The following is a 13008-nucleotide window of genomic DNA, read 5'->3' as shown; positions in this document are numbered from 1 at the left end:
TCTTCCAAAAAAAATGGCCCGATCAGTGGCGGCTCGCGCCCTGTAATCTAAGGTAGGCGACATATTATTATAACAGTGCGCACACCGAGTAGCCCGAGCTCCCCCTCCCCCCGCTTTTTCGGGATTTAAAAAAAATTGTGGTGCCACGGCCACTTTTCATTAATAATTTACTAAAATTAAGAAAAAAATAATGTTTTCGAAATCTTAAAAAAAAAAATAACCTAAAAATAATATTTTTTTTAAATTTAGATTTCAATCAACAAAAAAAAATGCGGAAACAAAAAAAACAAAATGAAACACACCTTTACAAAGTTGTATGAGTTTAAATTATGATCGTAATTTTTGTGTTATATCCATATTTCATTTAATTTCACTAAATCCTTAGATATATACACTACCTACTGTTATTGACAGATACCTACTATAAGATGCAAAGATGCAGTAAATATTCTTCTATATTATAAACAAATACAAATAAATTCATTTTTATTAACATAGATCTTTTTTACTTACTTACCAAAATTTTTGATTTTTTAATTTTTTTTTAATTTCTTTTTTAGTTTTTTATTTTAGTTGTAAAACAACTAATTTTTATAAATAAGGTTTATTCTTCTGTCCTTTAAAAGTGCAAACCTACTTATTATTAAATCTGTAAAATTATCAGATCCCTGTAAAGAGCAAAAGAGTTCCTTTTCGATGGAAATTAAAGCAAGTGATGATAAGCGCTCATTACCTATTTTATTTTGGGAATATGTTTTTATGCGTTTAAGGCATGAAAAATGTCTTTCAACTGATGTACTTGTGATTGGTATTGTAGCAATAAGCGTAAAAAGTGTAAAAGCTTGGGGAAATATTTCTTTAGGACCATTATCTATAAAATGTTTTAAAATCGACTCTACATTTAATGTTGTTAGTTCTTCATCGTGAAAAATTACACTTAACTCATTAATTAGTTGCTGTTTGTCAAAAATATTTTTATAAAGGTTGGTGACACTTGTAACTAAAGAAGTTGGAAAATTTTTCTTATACTCTTGGAACTTAGAAGAATCAACCAATGCAAAATAAGTTAACTGCGATAGATCTGCAAACCGAACATCTATTTGCGTCGAAATATTATCAATAATCTCATAAAATAAAATTCGTAAAGAAGACTTTTCATCCCCTTTGATAGTGTTTGATAATTTTATTCTTTTTGATGGTGTAAGATTATCCACGCTATCTATCATATCGCCTGAAATTCTAATTTTTGCTTCTTCAAAAAATTGTTCGAAGGTTAATTCATTCCGCAAGGACTGTAGACGCTCTTTTGTTAAAAATACCTGTTTTTGACAATAAGCTATATCTAAAGACTTTTTTTGCAAAATACTAAATAGTGGATCCGTAATATCAAATACATTTTTGTAAGCCGCGGTTAAAAAAGAAAATTCTAAACCTTTCATAAATCTAAGATATCCCTTTGCCCCGTTAATTGACTCGGATGATGAAGATTGATCGTCAATAATTGTTTGAAAAACTTTTTTTAAGTCATTCCATTTTGAATCTAAAAGATGAACGATTTTTGAACGTGAAGCCCATCTGGTATCTACAGCAGTCGGTATCCTTATTCCAACTATAGAGTCCAAAATAAATGTTCGCTTTGCAGATTGATGGAAGAAGCCGGGAATTGAAGTTACGCTCGCAAAAAAAATTCGGCAATTTTTAATAGTTTTTGCTCCATTCTGTAGAACTAAGTTTAATCGGTGCGCACTGCAATGTGTAAATAAAGCTAATGGAGCATCGTCTTTACCTTTTTTTTGCAAACCATTTAACGAACCAGCCATTACGCTAGCGCCATCATAACATTGACCAACTAAATTTTTCTTATAATCGAAAGGACTTAAAACAGAAAAAATTAATTCGTACATCGCGTCTGCCGTTCTATCTTGACTTACATCAAAAAATCCCAAAAATCTCTCTTTAATGTCACCAGATTGGTTTACATATCTGACCGAAATAGCGCATTGTGATTTTTCTAAAATGTCAGTAGTGTCATCAGCTTGTACAGAAAAAAAATAATGCTTCTTTTATTTCTTTATGTATTGTTTCCAAAAGGTGTTCAGAGATACAACCTATTATATCGTTTTGGATAGTCTTAGACAAACCAGAAAAATTATTGCCTATTTTTTTTAAATGGTTTTGCATTTCGATGTCACGTTTAATTAACAAGTTAAATGTTTCACGAAAATTGCCAGTGCTAAAAGAATCGGATTTTTCATTGTGGCCTCTAAAAGATAATTCTTGTTTTGCAAGATGACAAGTGACATCAATCAAATAGCTCAATAAATTTCTATTTTTTCTTACATCCTCGTTATAGGATTTTAAAAACAAAGAAGACTGTATTTTTAATGCATCCTGTATAGTGCTACTATTTTTTTGCAAGCGCTTTAGACTAAGGTAGCTACTCATATGCTCCTTTGACGATTCATGTTTTTTTATGCTAGCTGACAGATTTTTTAAATCGCAAAAACCCTGAGACACCCAAACATTATTTCTATTACCTCCTAAAAGTATACAAGGCCAACAAAACAAACTTTGTTTAAAATAACTACCACATAACCATTGATGGGTTTCGAACCACTGGGTCTTAAAGGATCGCGAGAATGCTTGGCCTTGCTTTTTGTCAGGTTTTAAAATTGAAATGGGGGGTGTAGGGCGACCAATAGAAATTATTTCCCTACGATAATTTTCATTTAGGCGGGAAAATGGGGTTTCTTGTAAAGAACAAATTACATCATGCACAGGGGTTTCGGCGAGATTATTGGCCATTCTAAAAAAAAAATAGTAAAAGGATCAAACAACTAGGTTAGGTATGCACCTCTACTTCTACAAAAATTACCTACTTTCTACTCTATATTATAATATTCTCAAAAATATACAACCCCTTAATAGGTACCTCTACTATCTTTACAAACTTTAATAGCACAATTATTATTCTAATATACTTATACTTATCTAAAATAAACCAAATTCAAAATTCAATGGAGAAGCAACCATACGACGTAAGACAGCAGAAAAATCGTTCAAAGCTGAAAGAAACCGAAGAAACCAGCCACAAACCGTTAATGAATAAAAACAAAACCCCGCCAAGAAAAATCTGGAATTATTTTCCTCCTATCATATTATTAGTATTAGTACCATCACCATCTTTATTGCTCCTATGTAGTTTTAAATAAGTGCAACAAAGACGCCACACAGCACAAAATCCCGCCCCAGTCCCCACCATTGATTTTCCATTGAACGAGGGCTCATCTCATCCGTGCTTTAATTATCATACTGAAACTCACCCAATTGTACTAAAAATTAAATACGTTATAAAAATCGTAGTCATTGCTTGAAAATTTACAACAAAAAACCTAGACTGCCATGAAAAATGTACATTTTTAATATTTTTTACGTTTAAGTAAGAAAACAGAATTTGTATTGCGTGCTAAATTTTTTTCCACTTGTGCTAGATTTAGTACAATCGTACTCTAAAATCACCAGCCCTTTCCCCTTTATCGATCGACGAACGAGCGCTTCGAGCGAATTGACGAAGACGGTCGAAGGCGGCCGAATTGTCCGCCTAACAGTGCACTTTTTGTCGCATAGAATAATTTTGTTTCACGTCGGCCGCTGTAAGTTTTGTATGGGAGATTGCCGCCGTAGAGACCATTAAATACAGGCGGTTGGAAATATCGCCTTCCCATATATAATATCGTAATCATTTGATTTTATGAGGCGAGTCGATTTAGACTAGCTCAGGTTTCACGTAAAGTGGCGATAGATGCATGCGTATTAACATTAGACTAGGAGGTTCATCAGATATTTTAATATTACATTAAAAAGAATGATTATATTATATAAATTATAATGGTCATTTTTTTTCAAATTTACAAGTGAATTTTATAAGGTAGGCGGCGCCTACCTTGCCTACCCTGACGAGCCGCCGCTGGGCCCGATTATTTAATTCCCATAAATTCCTGCCCAAACATTAATTTTTTGGGGATATTGGGTATGGCCTTCCCGAAAAACATGCGGATATTCATTATCCCAGTATCTACAGTTATGTCTGTTTACCAGGTCATTTAAAAAAAAGGTCACTAAAGCAAATGTTCTTCAATAAATGGGGATCGTCGTCAATTCGCTGGCACATCACTTCACAAAATTAAATTCTCCTATCAAAATCATCTTCTCCGAGTTCATGAAGAATATGAATTTTTTAAGGAAAGAACTTTTTTTTTTAAACTTTATGTACGGAACCAGTGGAAATATTTGTTAGTTTTGCGGCCTTTGGTATAGACAAAGTTGGATCCATAGCAAATTGTCCTAGCACTTCAACTTGGCATGCTTCATCGACAACTCTATTTTCGTATTTTTTCTTATTGCAAATCGATCCCGTCTCTTCAAATTTTCGTATCAATTCTAATACGTATTTATGGCTCATGTTTTTATCTTGATACCTTTCATTAAATGCTCTCGCGGTTCTGCGAGCACACCGATCTTGAGCTCCATAAAGGAAAATTATTTCTATTCTTTCGGCTAGCGTATACACCATTTTATTAACTCACTGTTTTAACTAAAATTGAAAAATTGCACGCATCAAACTGACAGTTTTAACAATAATAAATCGCCTGCTTTTCAAACGCCTTAAAAATGTAAGGTATTGCAGTGTTTTTTTGTACCTATTAGGTAGGTTTCGCAAAAAATATAAGTAAAATAAATACACATGCAAAGTTATAAAACTGCAAAGATTTTTGCAAAAAATTTGAAGACACTCTTTTTTCTCGCAAATAACGGTACACATTCTTTACTTAAAATAATAAATAATTTGCTTGAACTAAATGTACTGTTTGTTACCACACATTTTAACTTCTAAATTGCTTGTATTTTGTATTTTTTTTTGATGTTCTATTATAAAAAATGAAAGAATTTTAAAATGATGTAGGTACCACACTAAAAGTATTCATTTAAAATACCAAAGTTTGGCGTAAATAAAATATTCATTATTTCTATATTTCTAGACATTTTCGCTAACTATTTGCTTACACATTTACCGATTTCATTTTTTTTGGTACCGTTGAATAGAGAATTTTACGCTCCTTACTATGATGTATCACACCATGGGGGTTCCCATTTGACATATTAAAGTGAGGTTAGCTGGAGGTGAGGAGGTGATTGACAGAACTTCAGTAAATGCATAATTAAACGTCCCCCTATATATCTAATGTGATGTTTTTTTTTTTTTTTTTTTTTTAAGAAAGTTATTAAGGGTGGATCGTTTTGAAATGAAAGCACTGTATAAATAAGACAGCATGGAAACTGGCTCATCAGCTTCATACAGTTATTGCATCATCAGCCCACATACAAAAACACATATCATATGGTTCAGTCCAAGCAAAACTACGTAATCGGCTAGGCAATGTGAAAACTATCAAATTAGTTTCAATTTTGAAAGTAATTCCATCAATGATGATGTTATTGGTGTGATTACTGATCAGACTGCTGACTCTGTGACTAAAACTCTAAGAAATTTGATTTTGTTGTGTTATTATTGTTACTAATATAATACATAATTAGTTAAAAAGTTTGCATAATATGTATATATAGTTTTTTTAAACAAATACTGTGTAGACACAAGCAAATGTTTAAAGCAAACAATCCTGCAAATTAGAAATTGCATTTGAATACAACTAATTACCCTTTAATTTTTGTCTGTCAAATTTCAATTACACTAACAAATCGAATTGGTGCCTATTTTTTTTAAAAGCGCATTTATCTCCTTTTTAATTTGGAACATGTATTTTAAACTTACCTAAAAATAGCAACACATCTATGCTGATATTTTAGAGGGCTATCCACCTTCTTAAACTCCTGTGGCTTTCCTTCTAGCTGATAGACAATAATTTGGCGGCCAGCAGTGCCCACCACCGCCATCGGAAAATCAACATCAGCACAATAACATCGCTCAGGCAAATTAATACTCAGCATCGGTGAAGGACTTCTGGTGTCCCAAAACTTCAATGTTTTATCCCAGGAGCCAGTCATCAAGCATGTGTAATTCGTGGCTTTAATCCAGTGGCACGTTTTAATGGGAGCATCGTGAACTGCCACTTGAACAACTTGGTTGCTGGTCAAGTCCCACATTTTGGCTTGTTTGTCACAGCCGGCCATGAACACCTAATTAAAGTAAGAACAATATTTAAAACAACAACAAAAGTTGCAAGGAAAATGTCTACTAAAAGTAAAAGTCTTCACAAAAAAAACACTTCTACATTTAAAGGAGAAAAGAACTATTCCTCTTGCTACAGTTAAATGGCAATCTAAAGAAGCCATGTAAATCCCTCTGATTCAAAGTTTTTATCATTTCTCAAAACTTACTACTTACATATGTATGCCACTGTCATTGAACATTGGACACCAACAAAAAAAAAGAGTATCTAGTATAAGGCATAAAACCGGATGTGTGCAGGAGGAGGAGCAAAAAACATTATAATATATTTAAATTGGGCTTTTTTTGGTCTTAGCAATTTATAATTTTTCAAGGACCAATTTTCAACCTTTGTGGCATCAATGAACAATAGACTTGTTTTCAGGAACTGAAAAACTATGACCCATGGATAAAAGATGGTTAGCGAAAGCAAACTTGGTTTGTTTATTTATTTATTTAACAAACATTGTCTAACAGGAAATTCCTAATAATAAGTCAACTTATGCTTTACAGCTGAAGAAGTAATTATATAAAGTAGATAACCTTAAAAAAACTAAACAACTTAAAAATGTTTACTTATAGGTAGCTTAAGTTTATAGCATATAAAATTTATAAATTTCAATAAAAATTTAAATGATTCATAAACAATCAAAATTCCAAGCTCACAACTCCAAAGTATAATACCGGCAACAGAAAATTAAATCAATATAGAATATAAATATTCCTAATATAGAAAGAGAAATTGAAGTAATTTTGTTTTTTAATGTAACTATAGTGGTAAAAAAACAGGTAAAAAAAAAATTTTAAAAAAAAACACAGGTCACTATTATTATATTGTTGTGTAAAATATTAAGCCATGAGCTAGCTTGATATAATAATAATAATAATAATAATAAGTCTTTTATTTGCCACTGTTTACATGATACTATTTAACGGATTATTTAACATCTTTAATTATATCTATTTACAAAACTTAAAAAGAAAAAAAACAAAATAATTAGTCCAAATTATCTATAAATATACATATTTACAAAATAATACCATATTATCTATATTACTCATAACACAATCCTATACTATTCCACACACACACGCCTAACACATATCTACACTACCGCTCAAAAGTATTTGCCCACATATGACTGTTTTAAAGTCATAACTAAAAATAGTTATTAAATCAAAATAAAATTAAAATCAGTTATTCTTATGAAGCGGTTTATTTATAATAAAATGAATATAAACAACGTTAAATTTACAACGTTATTTATAACAAAATACATTTTTCAATTAATTAAATTTAAGAAAATCAAATTTTGGATTCATCTACATGCCCGCCTCAATTTTTAATAACAGCTTCACAGAGTTTCGGTAGTCTTCTAATTAATTTGTCCAAAGTTTCCTGAGGTATCTTGTGCCACTCTTCTTGGATGATCCTCCACAACTTTTGATGTGGAGCATGATTTTCGCACTTGTCTATCCAGTTCATCCATACCATAACTTTCAGAGGATGTTGCTTTTGTAATTGACCTAAATATTGCTTGCACAATTTCGACGTGTGCTTGGGGTCATTGTCATGTTGAAAGATGAAGTTTTCCCCAATTATTCGAGTACCAGAAGGAAGTACAATGTCACTTAAAATTATTTTGTAACCAACCCTCTTTTCGAAGAATTCCCTCTATTCTAATTAAATCGCCCACTGCAGATCCTCCGAAATAACCCCACACCATCACCGAACCACCACCGTGTTTAACTGAGGCCACCGTACAGTTCTCAGCCCCCTTTCATTGGCATAACGGCGAACAAAAACTCGCCTCTTCATTCCAAAAACCTCGAATTTCGACTCGTCACTCCAGAGAACTTTCTTCCAGTCATCCATCAACGGTCCATTCTTTGTGTGATTGGGCCCACTCAAGTCTTTTCTTCTTATTAAGATCCTTCAGTAGCGGTTTTGATACAGCTAAACGTCCTTTAAGACCAGCATTATAAAGTCACCGTTTTACTGTCGAAACACTGACCGCTTTTTTACGCTCCTTTTTGATTTTTGCTGTGATTTCAAGGGCGGTAAGGCGTCTATTGCATTTGCTTGTAATTATAATATTTAAATCCTCCTTTGAACTTGTTGCCTTTGGCCTTCCCGATCGAGATTTGTTGCTTATAGTCCCTTCTCTGGTGAATTTTCTAATATTATAATCGACCGCCTCGGAATTCCCAAATCCGTCGAAATTTGACGGTTAGTCTTTCCAGCCTTATGAAGTCCAATGATAATACCTTTGGTTTCTACCGATAACTCTTTTGTTTTAGCCATTTTAAAGAATGTTAAAAACCAGCAAAGAAACGGTGACAATCGTCAATAAGCAAGCGAAATTATTTACCAATGTTACACAAAATCAATTCTTGAAGACTAAACACCTTTAAATGTTTCAAATTTCATCGGAAATGAATGAGCTGTAAACAGATTAGTTTTTTAGAAGAAGTGCATATTTTCACTAGTTATGTTTTCTGTCACGTTAATAACGTTTTAAAAAACTTTTATTTTGACAAGCCGCGATACAGTGTACTCTAAGCAAGAACGAAGATTACCTTAACTTAATATTACAAGTGATTATATAGACTAAATAATGCAAATAAAGCATGAAATACAATATAACTGAGTAAGCATATACATAAGCAAATATTATATATAGGGTGGCATAATTGTGTACATAACTCCTCCCGCCTAAGTCGAAAACAACAGGGATGGTGTTGTTTTTCGAGGTACCAGGGGTAGCATCTTTTTCTTCAGCTTCTTCTTTGTCTTGAAGTTCTAGTTCCTCTTCATTAGACCTTTTCTTTTGGATAAGTGTGTAGATAGCGAAGAATATACAGCATATGGCTAGTACGGTTCCAAGGGTTATACTAAAGCTCCAGGCTGCAGGGTGAATTCTTTCTTCCTCTGGAAGGGGTTTCAAGATATTGGAGCGTTCTGCTAACGATCTGATGTGGTTGAAGTCGATTGAATCTAGTTGGATTGTTTCCTCTGGCAGCTGCATTTCCAAGTCATTGAATGTTACATCCGGTAGATGAAAAGGGTTGGATCTCAGGATATCCTCTTGATTCCAGAATTGTGATCCTAGCAAGCTTATTCCGCATTTATATGGTATTTCTATTAAACTAGGTGTATCAATAAAGAATATTTGCTTGTTTTGGCACGTTTGTTGTGCTTTTATTTTGGTGCTAGCAGGAATAGCTAGAACGTATTGCTGATTTATGGGATGGATAATAGGGGTAGTTACGTTAACTTTAAGCAGCTTGCAGTTTAGGTTTTCTGCTTTTCTTATGAGGGACGTAGTACAGTCATCCACTTGGGGTCCTAGGGCATTTTGACAGACGTATAGGTCTTCAATCAATGGGCAGGCCTCTTCTTGATATTGGTGTAGATCAGTGCCAATTATAAGGTAAGGAAGTTTGGGAATTAGAATGGTTTGGTTTGTTGGAATAGCAAACAAGTGGAAAAGTTCGAAAGTTTCTTTTATAAGTATAGGAAAATGAATAGCAAAAATTATTTTATCATTTGAAAAACTTACTTGAAGTCCTGTTAATTGGTAATAATAATTTAAGTCGCTAAATGATATTAGTCTTTCCTCACCATAAAGGGTAGTTAGATTCAAAATTATTTGTTCTAATTGAATAGCTGAAACTACGGTACTATGTAAGGTATTGAGTTTAGCAAACATTCTCGCATCTTCTAAACTATCTAGGAAAGTAATAAAACTCTGGCAATTTATAATTAATTGACTTATAGTATTTTGAAGTTTTAAATATATGGAAAGATCATTAATTGTTTTATTCATTTGCTTTTTGAAAAGGTCAACATGATTTTTTAAAGAGTTTTGATTTTTAGTTAAAGTATGTATGGTATTATTGTAACTGTTAATTAAATCTTTTGTTAATGACATTTGCATATTTATTTCTTTTTTATATGTATTTTGACTATAGCGTAATTCTTCAATTGCTTTGTCATATCTTTCTCCATCATCGGAGTCTAATGTACCAAAAAGCCATTTTGACGTTTTACCTAATATATTTACTAAGCCTCGTTTTTCACGGCTATGTGGTTTAATATTATTAAGTTTAGTTTTAATTTCATTAATAAAGTAGCTAGCATGTTTAAGCATATCTAATGTGTTAATATGATGTAAAAGCAAAGCGTTAATAATATTTGTTTCATTACAAGCAGCAATTAAAATTCTAAAATTATCTTCTAGTTTAGTAAGTTCTATAACTAATGGTTTAACTTCTACATAATGGAGGAAAGTATGTTTACTTTCAATAATTCTCGCATTTCCTAAATGAAATGGGAATAAAGGGGATTTGATTGGGGTTATGATAGGATTAGTCGCTATCACTGTTGTCGATAATACTTGTAGGAGAACTGCGAAGCTCTTCCGAAGTGTCAGGAGGTTCATTATTTCTAGGATTAGAAAGTGTTTTTTAGGTTTTTGTATCATAGATTTATGTACAACTTTCTTGTTTTTAGTAATGATTTTACTACCGATATCTTCTTGAACGTATTCTATTTTCTTACGCGCTTTATCTTTAGTTCTCGAAGCGGATTTATCTGTTACATAGATTTTTGATCCTGATGGAATATCTATAGGGGCTTCTCTATTTTTATTCTGTTTTTCATTTAAACGTAATTTAGTATTAAGAGATTGATTATAGATTTCGTCATAGATAATTTTTAATCGGTCTTTACGATCATTAACATATTTATTTAATATGATCTCATCTGTAAGGTCAAAAGGGTCTAAAGCGTTTGGACGTCCATTTAAGACATCAAAGGGTTTTTGTTTAGTAACACTATGTACAGAGAGGTTGTAACCTGTAATCGCGTAAATCATTAGTTGTTTCATTGTCGAGTTTGGGAATTTAAGTTTTAAAACTCTAATGTGATCAATTAAGGTTGAATGGACTCTTTCGATAGGACTATTGCTATTTGAATTTCCGGTAGTAGTGAAATGAATTTTTATTTTGTGAAGTTTACAAAAATCAATTAATAGGGAAGTTTTAAATTCTGTGCCATTATCACAGGTAATCTGATGAGGTAGTCCATGATGACTTATAAAAATTGCTAAATTATCTAGAACTGTAATTGCGTTGCAACTAGGTTCTAAGGGGTAAGCTTGGGCGTAACGTGAAAAAACATCTATTATAGTTAGGAATTTTACGTTAGAAATTTGGAAAGTGTCCATGTGGATGGATTCTAGAGGTTCTCAAGGTGTGGGTGTTAATGAAAATTCTATTTTTGGAGGATGGCGGTCATACTTGGCTTGTTGACATATGTCACAATTGTTTATATACTGGGTGAGGTCTAATTTCATATTGGGCCAGTAATATAATTTTTTCAGTGACATCATACATTCATTAATACCTCGGTGGCAAGTTTTCCCGTGATGGTTCTTTATTAAATTCATTTGCATTTCTACATTTACTATATCGTTTAAGAATGTATTGGAGATTACTAATTTGTAAGAGTTATGTTTAAATGTTTTGGATAAGATTACTCCTATTTTATTTCCTAAATTGTCAATTTCAGATTGTTGAATATACATGCAGTGTACAACTTTAGGATCGATATATTCTCGGAAAAAGTATACGATTTCGTTTACATAGTTGCTAGTCAAAGTTAAGTGATATCTAATTTTGTTCTCAAAATGTTTTGTTTTAAAGGCACAATATTGTTTATTTGTATTGTGAGTAATTAGAACTTGATGGTTGTAGGTATTTAAACAATTTTCTGTTATGAATATGAATATGAATATTTAATATTGGGTCATCTATTGCTGAGTGAATTGTATCTCCATTTTGTGGACGTTGGTCACGAGGGGGTAATATTTGTATATCAGAAAGAATTTTGATTTTATTCGATTTTGGTTCTAGGTCTAAAGCAGGGTTAAATAGATCTGGTAATTGATCTAAATCATCTAAAGTAGCGTTTTCATTTGCAATGTATTGATCAATTTCTTCAATAATGTCTCCAGGGCTTCCAAGTATAGAATCATTTTCCATCATGTTAATCTCTATTCTGGATAGAGCATCAGCATTTGTATTCTGGGTTCCTTTTTTGTATTGGACTTCATAGTCGAATTCTTCCAATTTTAGTCTCCATCGTACCAATCTAGAGTTTGGCTCTTTTAGGTTGAAGAGATATTGCAGGGGTTTATGGTCTGTGACGATTATAAATTTTCTGCCAAATAGATAAGGTCTGAAATGTTTTGTAGCCCATACTATGGCTAAAAGTTCCTTTTCTATGGTCGAATAATTACATTCAGCTTGGTTTAACGTTCTAGATGCGTATGCAATTGGAAGATCTTGTCCTATTTTTCCTTGACTTAATATGGCTCCTATTGCTATATTTGAGGCATCTGTGGTTAAAACGAAGGGTTTTCTAAAGTCTGGGTATTGTAGTATAGGATCGTTACATAGCAAATTTTTACATGTTTCAAAGGCTTGTATGTATTCAGGGGTGTGTTTTATTACTGCTCCTTTCTTTAGGCATTTCGTGAATGGTTTTGTTAATTTCGCAAATCCGTTTATAAAGCGTCTGTAGTAACCTAAGAGTCCTAGGAATGATTTTATTTCCTTTGGTGTTCTCGGGATCGGGAATTTCTGGATCGCTTCTATTTTTCTAGGGTTCGGCTTAACTCCGTCTTTTGTTATCACATGTCCCAGGAATTCAACTTCTGTTCTTAGGAATTCAGATTTATCAAGTTGAATTTTCAATCTTGCTGTTCGTAATCTTT

General features: G+C 32.5%; 1 protein-coding gene across 2 annotated transcripts in view; it reads right to left on the bottom strand.

Annotated features, from left to right (window-relative positions):
• Positions 1-13008, bottom strand: part of LOC126744655 (protein Rae1) — a 40606-nt gene that overhangs the window by 14294 nt on the left and 13304 nt on the right. For both annotated transcript variants that reach the window (XM_050452172.1, XM_050452173.1), the window contains exon 3: positions 5831-6195. In XM_050452172.1, coding sequence (XP_050308129.1) covers positions 5831-6195 — 365 coding nt within the window. The remainder of the gene's footprint in view (positions 1-5830; positions 6196-13008) is intronic.

Source organism: Anthonomus grandis, chromosome 14, assembly GCF_022605725.1.
Source record: "Anthonomus grandis grandis chromosome 14, icAntGran1.3, whole genome shotgun sequence".
In the NCBI taxonomy this organism is placed as follows: domain Eukaryota; kingdom Metazoa; phylum Arthropoda; class Insecta; order Coleoptera; family Curculionidae; genus Anthonomus; species Anthonomus grandis.
Note: the sequence above shows the minus strand (reverse complement) of the source record. Positions and strands in the feature narration are given on the sequence as shown.